This window comes from Plectropomus leopardus, chromosome 8, assembly GCF_008729295.1.
Source record: "Plectropomus leopardus isolate mb chromosome 8, YSFRI_Pleo_2.0, whole genome shotgun sequence".
NCBI lineage: Eukaryota > Metazoa > Chordata > Actinopteri > Perciformes > Serranidae > Plectropomus > Plectropomus leopardus.
The window spans coordinates 7,206,483-7,232,218 of NC_056470.1; the positions used below are offsets into that span (position 1 = coordinate 7,206,483).

The following is a 25,736-nucleotide window of genomic DNA, read 5'->3' on the forward strand; positions in this document are numbered from 1 at the left end:
TCTAATCTCAGGCTATAGTTGACTAAATTTTTGTGCACAAGTTAATTCAGTTCAACCTCCTCCTTTACAGCCAGCTCATGTCCATGCAGCTAATTGTCTGCTTAATCTTATACAAGCTGATGTAATTGTCTCTACTACTGCAAATTGAATTTGTAGGTCTTGCCAACACTGATATTGATATAACAGCCTTTCTATTTCATTTCTATAAATCAGACTTTGATAATGTTAACATGCAAGAGCACTTACAAGAGCTTCAAAGTGCATAATCACACCTCATTTTAGTCGCTTATCAACCCCCCTTGTGGATAGCTTGATTTGATGGATTCCAGCGCTGTGCGTGTGCATTTTTCTCTCTCCCTTAGACACACTGCGGTTATGTAAATGTCGTTAGTCAGAAAAAAAAAAAAACATTACATGTGTTTGACTTCCCATAATTACCAAGACTCCTTGGGGAGAGATCTAAATGCTGGTTATTACTTTGTTTGATTACTTATACTGTGTGTGTTTGTTGTATATATATGGGAGTTCTGGGTGTCTTAAGTGTTTTATGTGTTTCTACCACACTGCTTTAACCTTGTTCACGTATACAGCGTGCACTGTCTGACCTACATCAGTTTGTTAAAGTTGACAGTGATAAATGAGGACATTAAGGACAAAATATCTTTCCCCAAACCCAAAATATTAGGCCTAAATATCAGAAGGGGATGCAGCAGGAGGTAAATCATTCAAAGGACAGGGCAGGTTTAACTTGCAAGATCTATATTATCAAAAGCCTCTGAAGCTTCTCCCCTAAAGGCACGACTTGAAAATCTTTCCTACAAGAAATGTTCACAGCAGTTGAGGTGATGTAAGCCCCCCACCCACCGCCAGTATAAGCCTGTCAGAGATCGGCCTGTTTAGTGTGAGTACAGAACGGATAAAATTTTAATGATCCTTGTGGTGGAAATCGGGTCAGCCAACTTCGCTTTCATCAGACCACCAACTTTCGATCTCCTCAGACCACCTCATCTGTTCACAAACCACCTGCTGCCGGAGAAGTTACTGCTGCCTGGGTTTTTATGTCAGTCCGGAAGGTGATAGTTCAAATCCTCAGACTGGCTGGGGATATAAATAGTTAGCAATTTCCTCCCCCCTGTTGACTGTGGTGGAGCTGCCTTTGAGCAATACATGGACTTACAGCTCTGATAACGCAGTGAGGTTGACTCAATGCTATATAACTGTATGACTACAGCAAATGTTAGTATTTTCTCCTTCAGTCGATAAAAATTTGTCGTCTCTGTGTGTTCAGATTCGGGCTGGTGGGTTCGAGTACTCCCCCGGGACTCTCCACATCTACTCGGATAGCCTGCTGACACTTCCTGCCATCATCGGCATCGGAGGGGGCGGTGGCCTGCTTCTGTTGGTCATCATCGCTGTGCTGATTGCCTATAAGAGGAAGTCGAGGGACGCTGACCGCACCTTGAAACGTCTGCAGCTCCAGATGGACAACCTTGAGTCCAGAGTGGCCCTGGAGTGTAAAGAAGGTAGGCAATGAAAACAGTGTGCCACACAAAACACTGCACAAAAGAGAATCCTGATATGGTATTAGTTGAATAAACTAGATTAAGCTCTTCAACTCTGCCCTCTCTACCATAGACCAATTTTTTATCTTTTTTAGGAGGGATAGAGGAACTTTAGCAGAAGATAGCAGGTCAACGGTATATGCTACCTAAATGGTTCCCATTAGAATTCTTGGAACCCTGGTGTTGTCGAGCAAATCAGCCATCATTTCTACCAGTTTTGAGTGTAACCATTTGTAATCAAGGATGTGCAATCAACTGAAGACATTGCACAATACACAACAGAAATCATCAGTAGTAGCAAAATCTTACTTTGATTACCTGCAAACTTTTTCACTGTAATTACAGATGTTTGTTTTTTATCCAAAAAACAAGCATTAATGAGACCACAACACACTGTTTTTTCTGACTTTTCCACTTTTACCTTCTCCATTTTTCCAACCTTTTTCAACAGCCATACATGTCATCACAGTTCGCACTTCAGGTCAATTTTTTTTTTTTTTTTTTCTAACTGAGAACCAACTGGATTCTGAACCAATTTATAAAAATTAGGTGCAGGTCCCAGAGCAGAACCAGTTCCATGTTGGTGGAAAAGAGATATGTGTGTCAATTTTTTCTAGTTATAAATGTGTAATAAACATTGTGATTTGTTGAGGTGCCTATTCAAACTTTGAGATTTTTGAGTTTTTAGTGGCTTGGAGTTTTATGATGAAGGTATATGATGGCCACCCCCATGCTCAATAATGTCTCATAAGTTGTCAGAGCAATTTTGGGGTTGATAACATTTGTTAAACAGACATAGGGCTAAATTTGAGTTTTACTGGATGTAGCAGGATTTAGGGTCAACTTTAATTTCATTTCTTCTTAAACCATATTTAAGAGAAAATGACAAATAAATCTACCTTGTTCCTTGCACCTTGTATTAGCTGCTGAAGAAATGATAACAATTGTCAAAAATCCCTCCAAAGTAACACATTAAGACCCAAGACCTTTAAGAACATCATAGAAAATTCCATGCTCTGATTTTGTATCAAAAACCTTTGACATTTGGAAATTTCTGTAAGATTTGCATTTCTCCGTGACTGGATAGAAAGCACTTCTGTTCTGGAAACAGCTAAGAATTCCCCTTATTGACAATAAACATATCCATAAGTATGGAAGCCATACATCCTCTGAATGCCCAAGGTCTCTAGTTTGTGGCTGTAAATATTAATGAGGATCTTATTATCTTGGAGGTCACTATAGGTCAGTTTATCAAATGAGGTCAAGATTCAGAAAATTGCCTCACTAAATTGAGATGGCTAATATGGGGGATAACATCATCACACATGAATGTGACTGGGCTCACTGAACCCACTAGAGGTTTTTCAGTCATACCCAATTCATGCAATTCCAGTACTCTTTTAAGACCACAGTCGGTAGAAAGATTCAAATACAGTGGGTGTAAAACAACGTATTTGTACTGCATGAGGAACAAATGCATGGGGCTAGCAAAGAGTGGACATGTCTGTAAAAGGGAAACTCGTGGATGCCCATAAAACCAGTTTTCATTCAGATATCTTGAGTATAAACAATAAAAATTCTCAATGACAATGCCAGTTTTTCTCACGCCAAAATTTAGCCAAACTTTATTTACGTTATTTAACATGTTTTCCTGTTAAATATGGATTCCTTAGGCCTTCTTGTTTTATTTGATGTCAATATCTTCAATCTAGCTTTAAATCTGAGCCCACCACAGCTTCTGAAAGACAGTAACGTCAGCCAAAGACGCGGGCGTCCTATCAGAGTGAAAGAGGTTAAAAATCAAGCCACTGGCTCTGACACTGATTGGGCTGTGTGAGTGTGTTCTGCCAAATAAGCGTGCTACTATACAAGACGAGAAAGCAGGCTGAGGTCTCATGGTATGGAATGTGCAGACTGAACAAGGTTAGAGGACATTACTATAGACTTGACTGCCAAAGGGGAATGTTAGAGCCAAAGAAAACATGTAGGGAGGGAGAGAACTCTGAATGAAACTATAGACAGAGATGTAATCAATAGCAGTGGGATGCTGCCGTCACCACTGACAACAGGGTTTCTGCAGGTTATGTTTACTGAGGCAAATGCATACACTGTCATCGCTGAGTCACAGTGAATAGAAAAGAGCTTTATTTACGAAAAATACAGGGCTTATATAAAATGATGCATCCAGTCTAGTGACAGTTATATCACCATCATGACAGAAATGCAGTCAAGAGGCAAAGCAAATGGTGCTGTATGTACAGCATGATGTGTCCAAATCAGCATACTGATATAACATATGAACATGTTGGTCATCTGTCTGTTCTTCCGACTGAGAACATATGAAAGTGCATCAGAAAAAGACTGAGAGCACACAAAGCATTGAAAGGTAAATAGTGGGACAGAGTTGATGTGAGGTCAAAGTAACAAGAAGGTTGTTTGCACAGAAATGAGAGGTAAAATGAGTGAGAGCTAAATGAGAGAGAAACATTTGGACAAGAGACAGCGCAGGCTGAGAGGGAGCTGATGAGGTCGGAGTTTTGGTAGCAGAGTGTAGATGACTGATGTAAGGACGGCCCAGGTGTTTACACTCGATATAATGACACGGGCACCCGCACAGGCGTAGTACAAGGTTATAATGTGATTACACTACAGCCGTGACACAGAGTCAGAGCTCCATCAGCCACCAAGGATCAGTTGTCAAGCAAAAAACCGCTGTATTTTCAGAGTGCATGCTCTCTGACATTTTCAGCAAATGTGTTCTCACTTTGTATCGTTTTCAACATTTTCAAGAAGAAAAAAAACACAACTTGTTCTGTCCTCAAAGAGAGACCAGACAGTATTCAAGTCAATAGAAATCAAAGCATTCAGTTTTCCAGGAAATGAAGCATGGCCTTGTTCCCACCCCGCCCCGCCTGCTGCACTCCCAGCTGGCCTATAGAGACGAGACAGTGTGCGTGGGCGGAGGGACAGATGAAGTGGGCGGTCCGCCACGCACGCGTGTGTGTGATAGCATGTGCGGGAGGTCGGCTTCGCTCTAAGAGTCTTGAAGGGAAGAGACAGGGACGTCTGGTTCATTCATTCGTGAGAAGCAGACATGGAACCGAACACAGTCATCCAAACTAACATATTAGCAGTCATGGATGATTAGTTCCACATTCGAAATGCTGACTGGCAAGTGTCACTTTTTGGTTCAGGGGAGGTAATATAGATGTTTTTGAGGCATTTTGTGACTGTATGAAAGCAAACACATGGGCTTCCAAACAAATTCATGGGCAAAGCATTGTTTACACGCTAATGTAAGCACACTCAGCGCTGCGGCATTTTTACACTTCGCCTCCCAGACTTTGTGTAGATTGAGGTCTTTTCTTTGTCTGTGTGAATCAGACACACATGGGGATTTTCCCAGCAAAGACCCACCAGACACAGTGTTTACAACAACCACAGTTAAAGCTCTTGACGAAAACCAAAATTAAGTTGTAGCAAAGCTGATAATGACACATTTATTTATATTAAATTAACTTAAGACTTTGACTTCTGATTTTACAGTCAGTGTATTTCAATATTAGAAACTTTCCAATTGAGTACAGTTTTTTTTGGAGGTATTAGAGTGGTTGTGTGTCTTTGACGTCCCTGAATTATTGGCTCTGCACTCACTTGCAATTCTGAGTGCTTTGTACAGGAATCATAATGTATCACAACGTTAGTGTGATGTTAGTTCTCTCTTTCACAAGACATTTTCATGATAGTACAAAGCACAAATTAAAAGACTATTTAAAGCTGTGTCATCAGTCCCTTCAAAGTCAGTTTCATCACTGAAAGTTGGTTGCATAACATGTAGTAATGGGCGGACAGATTATTTTCACAGTATTAGTTCTGCTGAGTTGATCCATGTAAATATATCAGCCCTTTTCAATTTTTGATACCTTTGTCAAAAATTGATGGCAGTTTCTCCATGACACTCCATTACAGTATACATGCAAACACAACAGCCAGTTGTGCCTGTGCCACAGTACCTCCCTTCAATGCCTTACCAGTCATTATGTATACATTTACATTAAATAGGGTAAAGTATTCATTTTAATGCATTGATTCAGAATTCCACTTGTATGTAGGTAGGCTATGTAAGCTCACTACAGTGTTAAAGAAACACATCTTCGTTGTAGCGTACATGCTGTTTTCACATTTTAACTTAAAATTCATGAACACACAAGTGGGAAAAACAACCATTCAAGGAGCATGTGAATGCATGAGTGGCCTTGAATAGCAAACTTGAGTCCGATGTAATCCTTGCTTGTTCTCTTAATGCTGTTGCTGCACTACATTATGACACGTCAGAGATTCATGAGCACATCCAACAGTCTGACCCAGTACATTCTGTACAATGAAAAGAGTTTTTCAGAAAGATTTGGGGGTTTTTTTCACCATCACTGATACCATATCTAGTAGGTTTAGTTGTAATTGTTATAGCTTAATCAATATACCTTGTGCACTGATTTTAAATAGTGGTAGAACTCTCAAAGGGAGACCATGTAACTTTTGATTAAAGAAATAACACAATCTCTCCAAATGAAAAGTTGAATTCTTAGGAGGCAATGTGCACTCTTGCTGATGTGATAGACTATAGAAAATTTGCTTTTCACAGTCTTTCAAAGTCTGGTATGACCAAAAGCTTATTGCATTTCATCTCATAATGTGTTGGCATCTTAGAAAGTGAAGGGAATTCAATTCAGTTTCTTTTAACTGTTTAGAGCTACAGTGGCTGCAGTTATGCCAAGGATAGAGTCTCACTTTAAACTATGTTTCAGGCATATTGATATGTTATTTTGACAGGCATTCCAGTCAATCAAAAACCATGGTCCTTTTTAATCAGAAAAATGTACCATTTGAGCAATCAATAAGAGCTTAATGATAGAAAGGAGATGAGAGGTCAGATGATGAAAAAGTGGAAAACTAGAAGCTTGTCTTCCCTCTCTCCTTCTCTACTTTATCTCCTAGTCTGCTTGTCCTTTTGTCTCCTCTACTTTCTGCTTTCTCGGGTCTGACCTTTACCTGCTCTTCTTTCATTTTGTTCTAGTCACTTACATCCTGAATTTCCTTTCCCTCGACCACACACTTCTTTACCTCACGAACATCCTTTTTTTCTTGACTCTCTTTTTCTTTCCTTTATCTTCTTTGCTTCCTCTCCATCTCTCTTGTGGACCAAACAGTCCAATAACAGCTGGGAGAAATTATGCATGAAAACTCATCCGTCGCTCTCTTAATAATTATCCACTCATGCAATTAATTGACTTTCCTTTCCAGGAACTTTGTTTTCTGTCTGCTGGTTCTGCTTCTCTCTCCCCGAGCTAGCTTTCGCTTTTTATTTCATTATGTTTGGGACTTTTTTGGACAAGCAGAGATTGAATTCGTCAGGGCTAAGATACCAAAGAATACATTTAGTTTGCTACATTTTTCAGACCTGTCTTTCTCTCTTTTAAAGGTTTGGTATGCGACATTTAGAGCCTTCATATAGCTGCAAACTACTAGTTTACTATGTGAAGAGATAGTGTGGTAATGGCATTTTGGGCAATCACACTCCATCTGTTTGGGTTGTTAACTAAGCGTCACAGTGGTTTGTTGTGCAAAGGTGGTCCAGCCTAGTGTATGCTAGTATTCTTTAATGTATACTTATCCTTCTATTCCCTCATGCTCCTACCTTTTCTGCATTTCAGTTCTTAATTATTACCTTTGTAGGGCGCTTTCTGAACATATCTGGGTGCCATATAATGGGTGAACTACCCTCCTACCTCTGCCTGTCATAAAATAGTGAAATTGAGATTACCGGTGTGACATATTGATAGCATGAAGCAGGTAGAACGTGTTGTTCTTGCTGGCAAGGTACTGTTATTAAAAAGATGTATTTCTATCATGTATTCCTTGCTGTCAAAAATTGTACTGCTTTTGCAGAGCAGTTGAAACTCTTGCATAGGTGGGTTAAATAACACGAGATGGTGCAACATGGCTAATAAGCTACTATAGCTTCCTTCAATTGGTAATCTTAAGATCATTGAATTTTTTCAATATTTTCCATGCTGGTGTTCCAAGCCTTTAGAACTAGATATAAGTAGTTAATTGGGTCCCATGCCATTGTTCTGACAGCTCATAATTCTGAAGCCTTGTAGTCAAAAAAAAAAAATCATCATAGAAGAAAGGTGCCATAACGTCATTCTGAATAATAAATAGCCATGTGCTTCAGTTTGGGAGCGTATCGTCGGAGAAACGGCTCTTTGGAGATATGCACATTTGTTTTCAGGATAACGGGCTGGCGGACAAATGGGCTTACGATATAATTGGACATGTTTCAAACTATTGGGTCATTGATATTCTGAGTCATCAGAACAATGAGCAGTCACTGTTAGCTGGACCATTTCGTCAAAATTACACTGCAATACAGTCGAGGGTCTGCTCGCAGGGCTTTTAGACAAGTTATGCTAATACCCTTGTCCCTAACTTGTTGATTTACATCAATTTTTACTTTTGTGTGCCTTTGTTGATTTTGTGTACTGAAATCAGAGGGTCCTTGTAAAAGTGAGCTTGCTCTCAATGACCTTCCCTGTTTAAATAAAGGTTAAATAAAAGTGAAAATGACATATTCACACATGATTAAAATCACGAGGCAATGTCCATGATTATTGTCATTCCACAACCCAATATGATGTTCATTTGCTGCTGTGCGTCTGCACAAAACAACAACAACAACAACAAAAATACCATTCAAGATGATTACTCACCATCTCTCATCCAGTTTTATATTTTTCCATTTTTTCGTAGCTTTTGCTGAGCTTCAGACTGACATCCACGAGCTGACCCAGGAGCTGGACGGAGCTGGGATTCCCTTCCTGGACTATCGGACTTACGCCATGAGGGTCCTGTTCCCAGGCATTGAGGACCACCCTGTGCTCAAGGAGATGGAGGTACGGGTCAGTACACCACCAACCGAGCTTAAAACTTAAACAAACTCACCATAAATAATCCACTCTAGTGGAACCAAGAGCTAATCCTTTGCACTAATAAACTAACAAAAGGTAGAAAAGTAGTGAAATTTGGATTTAATGGAATGAAAATGTCCTTCCGGCTTTACTGCTTAATACCCTTGTAGCCATTATCCAGTGACAGGCTCCATCAAAGACAGACCTCTTCAGAAGTCTGAGATGTAAGGCTTGAAGCAATCATATAACCTATATTTTACCTACTTGTTGATCTATTCATCTTGTCGAAATGAATGCAAATGACTTTTCAAGAGCCTTAGTATCATCATTAGTTTGATCCCACGGGACGCACACTTACTTTATTCTCTTGATGTTGGGACTTTTAAGGTGAGGATTGCTCAAAAATGACTGAAAAGAAGGACATGCAAGAGGATAAAGAGATGTAAACGAAAGAGTACATAGTAAAAATGAAGCAAAAGATGAAGGGAGAGGATTAGAGCAGAGAGGGGGAAATAAGATCCAGGGTTACTGGGATTCTCACTTGCATTATACATCACTGTTAAGTTATTAATTAAGCCAGCACATGCATGCACCTTGCTAGCACAGCTGAACTGAAGTAGTGCACCCGATTTATAAAGACATTTTACCGCTGAGACCGAGGGAAGTACAATCAATAGCGTGTCAACATAAACTACTCTCCTCCGAAGCTGGAAACCAGGGAGCCAAGTTTGTAATCAGCAGTATCATTAAGATGTAGAATCTAGTGCTGCTCCATTGACTTTGATTGGAGCGCTGACTTTTTGGAGTCAAGGAATAATTTGTTTGACCTTTTACAGCTTCATTTAATCGTTCTAATCCAGAAAGTGGATTTATATTCCTAGAAGAAGAAGAAAAAAAAGCGCTCTTGGCGGTCTCCTAGCTGCCATGTCTTTCTTTTTTGATTCATTCTCTCTTATTTTTGGCCAGAAGGAACAGGAGTGATTACTTAGATACAACAGAATAATCCTTGGATATAGAAGAAAGCCCATTGTGGTTTCCAGTAGAGACTATAACACTGTAACTTATGCAGCTAAAACAACTGATATTGCAAAATCTGAAAGAGGAAAGAGTGGTCAGAAAGCCCAGACCAACAGGAATGTAGCAGAGGACAAATCCACTTCATATTTGGTTTTCACTTGTGTAGACTGTGATATAATTCAATAACATTTTATTATTGCATTTGATTCAGTTATGCTTTCAGTATTAATAAATGTAGACATGACAAAATATTCAGTGGTGGATGAAGTCCCTGAAAGCCATAACTTGAGTGGAAGTACTGATTTCTTCCCGTTGGTAGAAGTAAGTCACCTGTTAAAGTATCTGTTTTTTTTACTGCGCTTAAGTATAAAAGTCATTTTAGTATGTTAACTCTACCTAAGTAAAAGTAAAATTAGATGCTGATTATATACAGCAAGCGGTCAGAAATTTGTTTTCATCACCTTAAAAATCATCTCTCTATATTACACTTAGAGAAAAACAATGTATTTTCTTACAACTTAAAAGATTTTAAGCAAAAAATTGATTTTTTCTTTCCCTCCCATTGCTTCATGCACCTGTCCTTCCCTTCCTTTCTTCTTTTCTTCCTTCCTACCGTCACTATTTTGTAGTTACTAAGGGGGAAATGTATTGGGAACAAAATTATATATTTTACATATTTTATTTAGGAGTTGTATTATGCATTTTTTTTGCTACTGATAAAAAAGGGGGTAAAAGGTGTGATGAGAGGCTCACTAGCATCAAAATTTTGACAAATCCAGATTTTCTGCTGCACTGGCACAAAAGCTGCGGTGATTAATCGATTAGTTGTCCACTAAATTAATTGCCAAATAATTTGATTGTTGATTCATCAGTTTGAATACCTTGTAAGAAAAAAAAAATATCTGTATATAATATCTAATTTTGACGTTATTTTTATTTATCCCCAATTTCTCAGTTTTGAGATCAATAAAGTATATCTATCTATCTATCTATCTATCTATCTATCTGATTTCAGTTTCTTAAATGTCAATAGTTTGGTTTCTTTACTCCACTGGGACAGGAAACTGAAAATCTCCAGTCATCTTTGGCTTTTAGAATCAGTCATTAACTTTTTTTTTTTTTTGACATTTTATCGAACAAAGATCAATTAATGGAGAAAATAATCAGACTTCAAAAAGAAAATAAGTGTTAGTTGCAGCACCAAAGGGAACCGGATTCAAAGCGGAGGTGCTCGACTGTACCCAGCCGTGACCTGAGCTGCTATTCCACAAAGCTTTACACCTTTGCCACATGCAAATCAAAGTTTTAGCTCGCTTCTTTTGAAAAAGCAAGTCATGCTTTGTGTCTTGCATGAATATGCCCGGCAGGTTTTATTAACCAGACAGCCTAAGAGGTCTTGAAATATCACATTTTCTCACTTTTTGACGAATCAAAATGAAAACTAGAAACATGAGACTGCGGGTGAGAGGTCTCCTGATACAAATCCAGTCCACCTTTAATTTGAGGTGTCAGGCAGGCAGCGAGGTAAAGGGATCTTACGTATTTTATAGTTATGTCTAGACTTCCTTCCTCTTCTCTCTGTATTTCCCCCAGGGGTTGGCGATGTAATCCAATGGCCTGTGTAAACCAACGCTCCTAGCTTTATTGCTCTGTGTGACTGCTCTCTTCCCTAAGCTAGACAGCCACACTGCACAGCAGTTATGCTCTCTCTGTCTCTCTCTCTCTCACACACACACACATGCACAGTCTTGCAGATCCTAGCTCTCTCTTTGAAATTCGGTAAAGATCCTGCCTGTGCAGTACGTACATGCATCTCCATCTGTCTCTCTTCTGCTCTCTCCTCCTCTCACTCGCTCTTTTCAAACACACGCACACACACACACATCACTCTCAGTATCCACCCTGGAGGCCCGAGAATCTCATTTAGCACTTTAGAGAGAGGCCCAGACACTTTATTATGGCACATTGGAGGAAGAAAGAATAGATGTTACAGTGGTACAAAAGGATGACAATACACAGAGAGATAGAGAGAGTTGGAAATGGTGTGTGTGAGTGTGTGTGCGTGTGTGTGTGTGTGTGTGTGTGTGTTTTAGAGAACGCACACAAAGACAAAGAGCAGGAGAAATTAAAATGGGAGAAAGACCAATGATGTGAAACAGTCAACAATAAGTGCGAGGGAGAGAATCAGAGCGGTGAGGAAGACGGAGCGAGTGAGCGACAAGAGAGGCGTCTTTGGGGGGTTTAGCGTGTTGTTGATGAGTAGTGACAGGTGCCAGCCAGTGGAACAAGCAGGGTGCACCTCTGTCACCAAGCCTGACACACACACAATCCTGCCATGCCTCGATGCGTCTTCCCTCCTCCTTCATCTCTGCCTGCTTTTTCGGTTTGGCAGGGGAATCTCTCTCATGCTGGGATGGTTGAGGCCAGTCTGATTACACTTTTTTTTTCTCTGTTCAGGAAACTTTCTAAAAATGTCCAGAGTTCCCAGTGACAGCGTGCCGATGAAGCGTTACTAAAAGATTCAGTTAAGGGCTTTCAAGTAATATGACTGATTCAGCAAAGTGGTGACTGTGACTGCAGAGTTTTCTTCCAAGACCTGAGCCATCAATATAGGACATTTATGTATGTTATTACAAAAGTGGAAGACTAGAAGTCATAAACAAAGACAAAGTCTGAGTACACAGTGTGCTCAAACTGCTAAAGTGTGCGTGCAACTCCATCATGACTGATGATTAAAATTTGCGTCTTATCGATATTCAGCTGGAGGATGCTTTGACCCATCCACCCCCTGATGTCAAGGAGACAATTATGTCAGATTGTCTGCTAAAATCATTTGGAGAGCGACGACTGAGAAACACTCAGAAAGCAGCACACGGCGGTGCAGCGGGAGACAGAGTGGCCAATCAGTCAAAGCTCGCTGTTTACAAGCTGATCTCAGCTCATCATACGGTGAAAAAACAAAAATCTGCTCATAGATATGTTCAGAACCTCTCTTCAACTCATAGTTGTTTTTTCTTATTTTGTTATCCTTTGCAGTTTTTTTTTTTTTTAAATTTGCTGATTGATTGTGAACACAAGTTCTTCATGGGAGTCCATGATGGTTCAAACTGGGAGAGATAGGATGAGGTTACAGTGCATGTGCACTATTTTATTTGTATTGTACATGACTGCAGCATTTTCTCACTGCATCAAGTATTTCTCACCAGGATATTTTCAGAAACATATTTTAGCATATTATTTAGCTAGGAAGACAGTTCGACCACAATTCACGAGCAGAGATTGACATGACAGCAGCGTTAGGGAATCCTTAGCTGTGATTTGTTGTTTTCAGTGAACCGCAGTAAAGTTTATATGCCATCAGAGGCTATTAGAAGAGGAGGAGGAGGAGATGCATGATTTTTTTCATAGACTGTCTGTGTCATGTACTTCATCAGTGTATAGTGACCGGTTCAGCAAATTCGACACAAAGTACTTTTTGTCAAATTTACCAACAGTAACTTTAAAAATATAATGCTTTTTATAGAGTTTTAGATTTAGTCTAAGCCTTTTAGTGAAAAAAGTAAAATTTTAGTAATTTTCTTTCCTAATAGTTCTAATCTTTAATCAACAACAACTCGACACATTTTAGTTTAGTTAGTTAGTTACATATTAGTCAACTTTTAGTCATAACTTTTAGTCTGAACGTTTTCTTTCTTCAGACTAATTCTGTAAGGCTAATACAGGCACTGGAAATTGGAATCAAGTTGAATGACAAGATGGTCGACTGTAGTGACAATGAGCTAACATTAATACATTTATATGCTTAGTTAACATCAGGATTTATCATTTTATTGTAACTGTGTGCTAATTTGCAGGGTGGTGCGCCTTTAGTCTGTTCAGGTTGGAATTATTCTTGCCACCTGCTTTGTAACCACAGGGCTCCCAGAACAACAGTGAGCTCTGTTTTGCTTTGTGCCATATTATAAATAAAGTGTGTCAGTGTAATAAATAAAAATAATAAATAAAGTATATACTTCGTGTCCTGTGCTGCTGGGATTCTGAAAATCTTCACACATTCTTCAACTAGTTCAACCAATGACACCGCTTATATTTTGACTCTCACACACACACAATTAGGGAGAAATACTGTGCCTTTTAAATGTTTGAAAATAAATAACATTTTAGTCCCATGTTGCCTCGTCAACGTAAAATTTATTTTTTGCTCCTCAATTTCTCTCCCTAGTCATAAGAATGAGGTCATTGACATTTTCTGTCACGGTTTTCATTCACAAAATTAACACAATTTGAAGAATAAGTTGTGTCTAATATGGCTCTTCTACAAAAGAGGTTTCATTTCCTACCACATGTTAACATTGAAGTATTTTTAATGTCAGACGTTTATGTGCAGGACACATATTGTCTCTTGTTTCACTGAAAAGTCTGTTCTCAGTGTTAGTAGCTTTAAGGCTTCAAGTTTCCACAACAAACTTGTACAAGTTGCAAACTGAGCTACGATTGGCTTCCAAACTAATTGTGTTTCACAAATTCATTCCTTTACATACATGTCTTAAAACCAGATTCACGGTGAGTTCTTTTGACAAACTTAGGAATATAAAAGGCTTTTTTTTTCACCACTACAAAAAAAAAATGCTCCTCAATAAAGACGAGAAATGTCTGTCTTGGGAACATAGCTCTTCTCTGTCGTTTCTCTGTTGTAACTTGTCTGTCTCTGTCTTTCTTCAGGTCCAGGCAAATGTTGAGAAGGCACTGACACTGTTTGGCCAGCTGCTGACGAAGAAGCACTTCCTGTTGACGTTTCATACGGACCCTGAGGCGCAGAGGTGTCTCTCTTTTTATTTATATGCATTTATTTTTCAGGTATACGGTTTTTGTTCAGAGGAAATTACTTTTGTTTTTCAGTAAATTAGTTTTTTGTTGTTTTTTTTTTTCAAAGGGATTTCTACACTCTAAGCAACAGTGTCTACCAGTATTAAAAACAAAATTTATAAAAGGAAAGTTAAAGCTTGTAAAAAAAAAAAAATACAAGAGCTTTTACAATTTACCCTCATGATATTTCCAGCCATGGGAATAGGATTATGTAAATGCAGTATACTGTATGCTTGATGCTTAATTTTGATGAAATTAGAAATGCTTTGCAATAAACATTGTAGTACATTTTCAAAAACTGAGTAATGGGTTTCAGACAAAAAAAATCCTCTTGGGGGGCAAAGTGATGATTTGCCTTTGGAAAATGTGCTTTTATCACCTGTTTTAATTTTACAAATATGACATGAAAGGCTGTGATGTGCTCTTTGATTAGGATGGAGAGGCAAATTGATAAACAGAGTAAAAACATTTTAGCAGCTCTAAAATTACCCTGAAGCACTTAGCCAAATGGTTAATGGCAAAACAGAGTGAGACACCATTTGATTAAGATTAAAATGCACATTAATATTTAAATGAGTTGTTATTTGGTTAATGGTGCACATGTATTTTGTGGAAAAGCTTCTAACGTGACTCAACAAAAGCTGCAGATAGCGCTCGTGAAATATTAATATCGAGTATTTATTATAGCTTTCCGATGTATTTCCAGGTCGTTTTCGATGCGGGACCGAGGCAATGTGGCATCTCTGATCATGACAGCCCTGCAGGGAGAGATGGAGTACGCCACCGGAGTCCTGAAACAGCTGCTGTCCGACCTGATAGACCGAAACCTGGAGAGCAAAAACCATCCCAAGCTGCTGCTCAGGAGGTGAGGAAAAAGCAAATACAGACTACACTGCAAAACACCACACAGGTGGGAGACCCAGCCAGGACAATCAGCAGTGCACAAAAAAAAACCACAAAGTCGCAGACAGACACACAAAGGGAGACATATAGCAACTCAAAATCACTCAAAATTGCATTAAAAGAGAAATCTATGGCCAAAGGAGAACTTTCTGGGAGTCAGTTGTGCAACCAGGCAGGCCAAAAACATTGTCATTCTATAAAATATGCTTCTAAATCTTTTAGTGGAATGAATTAATGTTTTGTCTTTAATTTACAGCATTACTTTAACCAAGAAATGAGCATTTCTTCATCAGTTACTCACCTGTTATTATGTTGAATTCAGGACTAAATTTTTGTTTTTTTCACTCCTGCATTAACATTCTCATGTATGGACGAGCAGTGCTGCTGCACTTTTTAAATGGAAGTGCTCTAAATTGTAGGGTTTTAGTGATAATGCATGTGTTTGTATACATAAATAAGACTTGGATTACACTGCGCGAGTTCTATGGGAGTTTGTAAACAGATGTTCTTATATAGTTCTGCTTTTGTTAAATATGGCCACCATTTACTTCCATTCGTCAAGTTTTTTTGTTTGTTTTGGGCTCTTTGTTCATTGTTTAAGCGTGTGAGAAAAACAAACTTTTCTTCCAAAATTTTAATGTAACGCGAGGTGAGTATTTGATTTACAATTGGCCCTTTGAAGTATACCTCTAATATAATTATATTTAAGTTTAAAGTTTACTAAACTCAGGTTAAATTAGCTTAAGAGTCATTTCTAAGCCTATAAACATGAGTTTTTTCTAACTTGAAGTTTTTTGAGTGTTCACTGAACTCAACACATTAAGTTGCCAAAAATGAGGATTAGTATTATAGCAGACTTCCCAGCATGCACTGTTTGAGGGTTAAAACTCTCTTGCTCTGAGGCTTTATTTGGTGGTTTGAAGAAAACACAAATCATAGAAACTTTGTATCTTTAATACATGTCAAGTTAAAGAAATATTTCACCCAAAAGCTGTAAATTGTCCATAGTGCTCACTCCCCTATACTCTCTATTTGGGTCCAAAAGTTTCCTTTCAAATGGCGCTGTGTTTAGATGTCCACAAGCCCACAAATGGATACAAGACTTAAGACAATGCTGCTCGGGAACTTTCAAAAAGTGTTTTTCGATTTTTATTATTTTTCATTTGACCTCCATCAACATCTGGTTGCAGTGATAGCTTTCATTGCTAGGGAGCTTTTTTTTTTTCTTTTTCGACACCATTTGATAAAAGGTTTTTCTGAGACCACAGACAGCCTAAGGAGGCAAGTACAAATTATGTTATTTTTGGATACCTTTAAGTCATGTTTGTTTCTTCTGATAATAATATGAACTATGACTGAAAACTAAGAAGGGCACAGAAATTCAACTGAATGTGAATGTTCCAATATGATAAAAAAAAAAATAATAAATGGGTTTTTACTTGGATTTAAACTGGAGTTGGTAAAATAAATCTGAAAGTTTACAAAATGACTTAAACTGAAGAAAAAATGTGTCATAAAGGAAAAAAAGCTGAGTTTTTCTACTTTTTGCCTTTTTTTTTTTAACTTTTACCTCTTGAGATTTGTTTTAAAAAACACTGCCCACAGCTCATGTCCACACTGAGACTACCACTTTGTTTAAGGGGTCACAAGCCAAAAAGGCTGGTAACTACCAGTTGGAGGAGAATGGAGCAGTTCTTGTAATGACATTCATCTGGAAATAAACCGCTACATCTATTTCCCTATAATAAGGACAAAATTATGTAAATCACTGCAAAAAGCTTTCCAGTTGTTTTCAAAATCAAGTCATCCCCCAATTTGGTTAGAGCTTCTACTTATTTCTAATGTCCCTTTTTTCGTCTGTGTGTGCGTCAGAACGGAGTCCGTTGCTGAGAAGATGCTGACCAACTGGTTCACATTCCTCCTCTACAAGTTCCTCAAGGTAAGCAATTCATAACACCCTTCTATAGTCTGTTTGCTGTATCTTTCAAACAAGTGGATTTATATTGTGAAACTGTTAAAAAATGCATATATACTCCCTGTGTGTTGCAGTGTTTATTAAATGCATCTGGCTTATTTTATTTCCCTGTTGCATTTATCTCTCTGTAGTTAATAAAAGCTGCATATTTCCTCGCTTTACCAGTGCAGTACACAAACAGCAGCTCATCAAAGCCTCCCCGCAGCACACATTTCTTCTCTTGTCTGCTGTTTTAATGTCCTTTTTTTTCCCTCTCCACTCTCATAATTTCACTCCTGTAGCAGACACGTCCTCCTCACTGATCTTTATGTCGTTCCTTTAGCTCACATCTCCTCTTCCTCTGATCTCTCTTTCATCTCTGTAGTTTCTGTTGTGGTTATTGCGCTGTCAGTCTCCTCTATGCCTTAAGGTCATTTGCCTTACCATGGGGTGCCATGTCGCTCACGCTGTCCTCGCACGCCCCCTCTTCACACTCACTCACCCCTGTTGTCCTCTGTCCCCTCGTCCTGTCTCTCCGATTTAAAGAGCCTGCTTTAAGAAAGAACCCAGTCAGAGTGTATTATCTGGTGTTTTCTCTCTCTCTCTTCTCAATGGGTTTTTTCTCCTTTCAAACTTCAGCCCTTTCAAACCTTAGCAAATTAGCTTGAAATCTTTCAAAGACACGGAAAGACGGCAATGATCAACACAACAAGAAACAACCTAAAAATTATCCAAAAAAAAGTTAAAAAAAAAAAAAAAAAAAAAATTTGAAATTAGTAACCCCCAAAAAAGAAAAAAAGTAAAAGTACAAAAACAGGAAATTACCTGAATAAATGTGCTAAAATAAAATATTGAATTTATATTAAAAATAAATAAATAAACTTTTCTGTAACCTTATTATTAAATATATAACTGTAATAATTTATTAATTTAATAATTAATTAATTTAATAATTTAAAAAAAAAAGTTTTCTTGGTATTATTCCTAAGTTAGTTGATAATGTTCTCATGATTTTAGCTAATTCTAATGCCATTTTCCTGTCACCTTTTCTAATTTTTTTTCTTAATATGTGGGACATTTCATGCCAAGTTGCTGATTGCCTTTTTTCCTCATGTTTTTGAAAGAAATCAAATCAATTTTCTCAAGTTTCAAAGGGTCGAATGCATGTGAAAGGTCTCTGAATGCAGCACAAGAAAACTAATGTCAATCCAGGTTCCAAAGGGTTAAGTACAAATTGTGAGGTTGTCATGGTATGCCATGATCATCTTCATCCCATAATAAGTGCAATATGATATTAAAGTCGCAGAGTAAATTAAATTTAGGGGGATAAAGGTGGCGTTATATTGGTTGCAGTTTTCTCATTTTTATTATTTTATTTTATTTTATTTATACATGCTTGCATTTTGTGCGCAAAATGCACCTTAACCTTAACTATAAAAAATAACAAATGTCCCTGTGCACTATGCATTGATTTCGATCGATTGTTAGCGAAGCAGGAATCTGAGCTTAACTCCTCCCTGTTTACTGCGGCACACATCATTATATCACTGAAATTTAGACGTCTGCATGCAATTACTGAGCTTTAATGAAGCCACTGTATGTAGTAACGGCAAATTTCATAGACAAGCACGCAGCGGCCGAGCAAGGAAGGCAGACGCCGAAGCAAAAGCACAACGGCGTGATGTATGCTCACTCCGTCTCGTTAGCAGCTTCCCACCTAATTGGCCTAGATGCTAACGAGCTTCTTAAAGCCGGTGGAAGGAGAAGGAAAGAGAGAGGGGAATGGTTGGCAGGGGAGGCGGGACAGAGGAGAGGAAGGGGTTAGAGGTGGGTGTCAGAGGTTGATGGGAGAGGGGAGAAGAATGGAGGGGGACATGACAATTAGCAGTAAACAGGAGGGGAGAGAAAGGAGGAGGAGGAGAGGCAGGAAGGATGACAGGAAGGAGGATGTTGGGGATAAAGGAGGGGAGAGTATTGTGCGGGATGTAAAAAGAGAAAGAAGGAGAAGGAGGAGGATGGAGAGGGATTCAAGTTATGACCGAAAAAGGGTGAAATTAAAGAACAGGCATTTTTTTGTCTTTTGGTTTTCAGGGTCACGAGTAGCAAATAAAAACAAATAACAGAGAAATAGTGTTAAAAACGAAGTAAGAAAACATCAGAGTTTTTAGTGCACATTTCTCAGATGTTGTTTTTGTCGTTTTGTCCAGAACACTGGGAACATTAGCGTGTAAGTGGCCAGACATGTGGTTACTCAGTGCCGCTCAGAAGGTGAGAGAGGCGAGTGCAGGGGATAAATTAGGAGTGTAGAGAAGTAAACAGACAGAGAGAATTACAGAGACATGGGACTAAGTTCAAGTTAGATTTAGAAAACTTAAATGTCGCAAAAAAGGGACTTTGTAGCACAGCACAATAAACAACAGATATGAAATGAACATAGAATTGTACTCAAAATGTAGACACAATGAAAAAAGACAAAACAAAATTGAAGGTTAGGACAGCATTATTATTATTATCTTTATTTTGAATTGTAGTAACTGAGATTCCAAAGTTTATAAAGATACAAAATTTGTCTTATGGTGTAAGTTCGTGGCTAACCAGTGACTTTTCTTTCATAGATTTTTAGTTTAAATAATTTTATGTTTGTCAGATGTAAAAAGACATAAATAAATAAATAAAATAAAGAATTTATTTTATTCAACCTTTATTTAACCAGGAATAGTCCCACTGAGATTCAGAATCTGTTTTCTAAGGGAGTCCTGGCCAAGAGCAGCACAAAGAATTGCACATAAATGAACAAGTACACTAAAAAAGGAAAGAAAAACAGCTGATTTTTTAAGTGGTTTTTTTTGTTGTTTTGGTCATTTGGATGCCAAAGAAACAGTTATAGTACACAATACTGATTATCACTTTTTAAGTAGAAAAAACTTCCATCCATCCATGGATGGATGGAAGTTTTCATTCTGTTCATCTCACTTCTGTCATTATTATTTCAGCAAAATGTATCTTTTGGACTGAAAAATCAATTGATGTTATGACTTTAGTAGGCTGCTAAAAGTTTGTTTTGTTTTTGCAATATTGATACCTTGTAGAGCAAAAAATCAATACTTGTTGTTTGTATATATTTCACATTTTGCCACATAAAATACTATGCTATATATCAACGTGTCCCCTACCCCTCTTGCTTATATAATCCAACTACTGGGGTAAATATACGTCTCTAAATTCTTCACTGTGTTTACCAGCTAGTCACTAACTTTGTCTGTCTGCCAACTAGAGGTAGTCAGGTCACACAATGTTGGTCCAAAACAAACAACCCCATGAGAGTGCTGAGACTGAACCCAAAAACAGTTGAGTTGCGGGTTGGAAAACCAAACTGAGCTGAGAGATGCTACAGAGCCTCACAGAGTTGAGGAGTACTGCAGAGTTATTTGTGGGCTCTATTGTTTCTATTGAAATATGCATTATAGGTGTTATACATTTTTAATGAGGTAAATTTTTCCAGTGATTGACAGGAAAAACTCTAGACTAAAAGGACGTTTCGTACTTCCTTCGGGGGTCCTGAGCTTTTCTCACTTTTCTCACTTTTTGGTTTTGTTTTCTGTTTTTTTTTGGGGGGGGGGGGGGGGGGTGTAAACAAACAAAAGTTGTGTTTGCATTCACTGTTTCTCACCAACATGCCGTGTGTGTGTCCTTGAGGTCTCAAAAAACATACTGAGTTCATTTTCCTCCTAATAAAACATTTGGAAAGCTGATGGTGCTGCCAGAGGTATGTCTGAATGTATGAAGAGAGGGGAAAAAGGAGGAACGTGTGTCTGTGTGTGTGTCTGTGTGTGTGTGTCAGAGAGAAAAAGCGAGTTGTAGAGTGTGCTTGAAGGTGAGACAGATAAATAAGTACTTTTCCCCTGTTCTCATCTGGACCTCATGCATCTCAAACACAGACACACACACAGTCTGAAGTATCTCCCAGAGCACTGCACGGTCGATCATTAAGCTCTCGTCAGGATGAGTATCAGCCGTGATGGTGTCCTTTCTCTCCCCTCTAAACTGCTGCTACTTCAGTCGGGAGTGTTTTCCTCGGGCCCCGAGTGATGACTTATGACACTATTGATTGGCAAGTGTCTTTGATGGAGGGGAGAATGTGAAACATATTCATAACACCTGTGTCTGCTCACATTAAGTCTGAGATGTAGATGATGGGAGAGAACTGAGGAAAATTGGTGTAACTTTTATACCATATAAGCTTTAAAGGTGTGGTCCTCATCTTCTGAAGTGTGGTTACATGAGGACATTGTAGATGGCAGTCAACACATCCCCAGTTTCGCAAAAAAAAGTTTTTACGCTGGCATGAGGTGGTATTTCAGGCGATTAAAAAAGCCACATTTCACAGAACTGCAATGGAATTACTTTTTTGGCTTTTATAGGTCACATGATGCTATGGCTAGTGCTTGTCGGTAGGAACAGGCTCCCTCGGGCATGATGCAACAGGCACGACAAGAGGTTTTATTGCATTGCATAACTCTTCAAAAACTGGAAGTTTTCCTTTGTGAAATCATGGACTATCTCCTCTCAGAAATCCCTCATACATGGACGCTCCCACGTATAAGGGGCTCTCCTTTCCGTGAAAGCTCGTCGCCTTTGATTGGAAATAATGACGGCTGGTGCTGTGGCTGCACTACGTGCTAATGTTTTGAGCATCCATCGCCATGCTTCTTAGAATGTTATCATGAGAGGAGAAGTCACATCACTCAGTGAAAACGTAGCCATCTCACAATTGTGTGCCATTGACATTTTGAAAATATCACATAAGTCTTGCAAGCAAATCTGTAATGGAAACCCGCTCAGTCAGAGGGAAACATGTCACATGTCATGCTGTGCTCAGGTTATTTTCCTGACTTTTAAAATTTAACAGCTGCAGTAAAGTGCAGTGTGTGAAAAGCAGCCAATAATATTTAATATTATTTTGTATCTGTTAACATAAAAAAAGCTGCTCAAAGTCATTCAGTCATAGATACGGCTCTAAATGCACACTCACAAAAAAGTTTTCTTTACACTTCTTTACACTTTTTTCTTCCCTGCTCTTCGTTACTTCCCAAACATGCTCCACACACACTTCAAAACAGCCCGTCATGAGCACTTATTTAATGACACTATGTGAATCAGATGAGCCGCAGTATTTACAGTAAATTCCACACTGAATCTAAAAATCTTGCACCTCTGACACTAATTTGCAGCAGCCTCAGATATCCCCCAGAGCTGTCAGAGCAGCAGATATAAATGCTTTCATGAACCGGCTTTGAGTTGAACCACTGTGTTATTAAGTATTTTAACCCCTCTCAGAGGCTGTACAGTGATTCATGGGATAAGATAGAGGACAAAAAAAGTCACGGTACGCCACCGTAAAATTACTGTTATTTCAGGATTTTCTCTAATCTTTGCTTTTTTGCTGTGAATTACCAGACACTTTTTTCCCTCCTCAGGCCTCGGACAATTATTCAAATGAAAGAATCTGATAAAAAGAATTTCACTCTTTGGCTGAACTGCTGGCAACTCGTCTGTCTCTGTCTGCTCCCTCACCAGGAGTGTGCCGGGGAGCCTCTGTTCATGCTTTACTGTGCCATCAAGCAGCAGATGGAGAAGGGACCCATCGACGCCATCACAGGAGAGGCCCGCTACTCCCTCAGTGAGGACAAGCTCATCAGGCAACAGATTGACTACAAAACACTGGTCAGTAAACTTATTGTGTCTTGAGGCTTGTCTGCTTTGGTCTGAATCACTTGACGAGCTGTTAAGCTTTAGTCACAGTTGAGGGAGAAAACTTTAAAGCGAGCTTTTAACTAATCAGCAGCTGAAATGTTGTGGCCGCTGTTTGCTTAATTGGTCAGAAGTCTGCTGTTGGGAATGATTCCCTCCAGAGTAAACATCAGCATTGGTTGTATTTGGAGGGAGAACGTGATCTGGCCCTGAACCGGCCCAACTACAACCCAGCATTAATCACGTTCTCCCTCCAAACAAAGCACTTCAGGTTTGGATTGGAAGCACACAGACAAACCTACTTGTCAGCTGGGCCTGCTTCAGTTGTTTTGGTCTGCACCCATGTGTGAATGCTGAGTTATTATAGCCTCAAACAGAATGAATGGACTAGGAAAATGTCCAGGTTTTAAAATAGCTGCTGTGACTCGGTGTGAAAATGCTGTCATGTACGTTAAAATGGACCTAAACGATCATCCAAACAACTGGAAATGCCCTCAGTGTCTTTGTTTCAGCTTTGATTTCTTTTGTGAGTTTCCAATTCCTTTTGTTTCTCCCTGTTTTCCTGCCAGACGCTTCACTGTGTAAACCCAGAGAACGAGAACGCTCAAGAGGTGACGGTTAAGTGTCTGAACTGTGACACCATCACTCAGGTCAAAGAGAAGCTGCTGGACGCTGTTTACAAGGGCAGCCCTTACTCACAGAGGCCCAAAGCTTCTGATATGGACCTGGGTAAGACACACAGTTTTATATGTGCATACTCCACATATTCAACTATTCATTCAAATCCAAGTGGCCAACATGGCGGTCCAGAGGCGTACCTATGTGAGCCGCCACATGCCGTAGATTTGTCTTGAATTCTCATTTGAACGATACTATTCTCCTTTTTCTGTTTATTTACGTTTTCACAGAGGTGCATTACCTGTTGAATATCCTTGGATGAGACATTATCCTGTTATTCAGGATCTTTTTTTTGTTTTAATTTGTGGGGTTTTTTTAGAAGACAGAATTACTTAATTTATCTAGAAATTAAGGTGCAATATAAACTGGGGCCATTTATTAATACATAGTTTAAATAAACCTATATTCATACATTTTTTGCTGCCTAGAGGCAGCACAACCACCTGCAAAACACAACACTCACAAATTATCACCCTTTTCTTATTTACATATACTGCAAACATGGTGCAATTTAAGCATTAATTTGGAACTGTGTTTGTATCCACCTGGTGCATGCAAGCACAATATTAACTCTCCTTTTAGCTCAGTTTTTAGGTCTCCAGATGCAATAAGTATCTAGTAGTTAATTGTGTCTGCCTTTTAGTACTGGGCAGTGAGCGTGCAGTGGGTTTGTCAAAGCTTTTTTTGCTTGACGCATCACTGGATTGATGATTGGGCTGTGTTGACCAAGGTGATGAGCGTCTGTAAAGAAAAGATGCTAAAATGCTTTATAGGGCTATAATTATTTGTGCATTTGTCATGGTGAGCAACACTTTTCAGATTATACATAGATCATTATACATTTGATCTATTATTAATCTAAAAATATTGATTTGGTGAAACACACACAGGAGTGTCTGCAGGTTCTTAAAACTTCTTAAAATGTCTTAAATTCAGTTTCGTAGATATTAAGTCTTAAAAATGATTAGTCTAAAATTTGAATTTGTGAGGTCTTGCCATAACATTTAAAGGCATTTAATTTGTCCATGATTTTTTTTATTTTGTCCACATTTCTCATGTTACAGATCATTAAACCTACACATACTGTCGTTTTACTCTATACTTAAAGTTTGCAAAATTAAAATTAACCAATTCATAATATATACATACACATATCTCAAACATAAAGTTATCTCTGCATGAGATCACATATGTACTACTTAGCTTTATACTTAACTTGGAATGCGTGAATAAGAAAAAGATGATTTGTCCAGAAATCACACATAGATTTGGTTACAAATTATCTTGAAAAGGTCTTAAAAATCATTTACTTATACATGACACATTGTTTAAGCGACTACATAAAACTTGCTTTGTCAAAAAACTGGAATGTTACTTTAACAAACACACTGAAAACCTCTGTGGAGCATAGCGAAATGCACTGCAAAAAGAGGAAACATAGTCCAGTACAGAAATATGGTTGTTGTACACTGTTTACTTTTGATGTCGTCTTGTGCAGTATCCTGAGCAAAGGAAGACATTTTCATAGGTATCAAGATAATCTCACTAAATTTATGCTAAGTGAAGAAACATATTTAGCATTTAAAAACAAGTAAAAAGACACGTCCACACTGCAAAACCAAAGAACACAAACACAGTACTTGAGTATTTGTGTTCTTCGTAAATATGTTTTCCCTCTCTCTCTGAAGAATGGCGTCAAGGTCGAATGGCCAGAATCATCCTGCAGGATGAGGATGTCACAACTAAGATCGACAATGACTGGAAAAGGCTCAACACACTGGCTCACTATCAGGTACACGAGCACCGCCGTGCACACACAAGAGGAGCGGGAGACTCAACAGCTTGGTTGGATTAATGCAGTGGATATTTTGGTGGTGTGTTTCGGTGTTGCAGGTAACAGATGGCTCAGTGATCGCCCTCGTGCCAAAGCAGAACTCTGCCTACAACATCTCCAACTCCTCCACCTTCACTAAGAGCCTCAGTAGATACGGTACGACTCCCTCTCTCCTCTTGACTTGACCCCATTTTCAGTCTTTC

General features: G+C 38.7%; 1 protein-coding gene across 1 annotated transcript in view; it reads left to right on the forward strand.

The window, feature by feature from the left end:
- LOC121946885 (plexin-A1-like) overlaps nucleotides 1-25,736 on the forward strand; it is a 321,677-nt gene that overhangs the window by 277,349 nt on the left and 18,592 nt on the right. Inside the window, exons 20-28 of the mRNA XM_042491694.1 lie at nucleotides 1,289-1,523; nucleotides 8,373-8,515; nucleotides 14,270-14,367; nucleotides 15,120-15,278; nucleotides 17,189-17,255; nucleotides 22,848-22,994; nucleotides 23,591-23,750; nucleotides 25,388-25,491; nucleotides 25,593-25,689. Of these exons, the coding sequence (XP_042347628.1) occupies nucleotides 1,289-1,523; nucleotides 8,373-8,515; nucleotides 14,270-14,367; nucleotides 15,120-15,278; nucleotides 17,189-17,255; nucleotides 22,848-22,994; nucleotides 23,591-23,750; nucleotides 25,388-25,491; nucleotides 25,593-25,689 (1,210 nt within the window). The remainder of the gene's footprint in view (nucleotides 1-1,288; nucleotides 1,524-8,372; nucleotides 8,516-14,269; nucleotides 14,368-15,119; nucleotides 15,279-17,188; nucleotides 17,256-22,847; nucleotides 22,995-23,590; nucleotides 23,751-25,387; nucleotides 25,492-25,592; nucleotides 25,690-25,736) is intronic.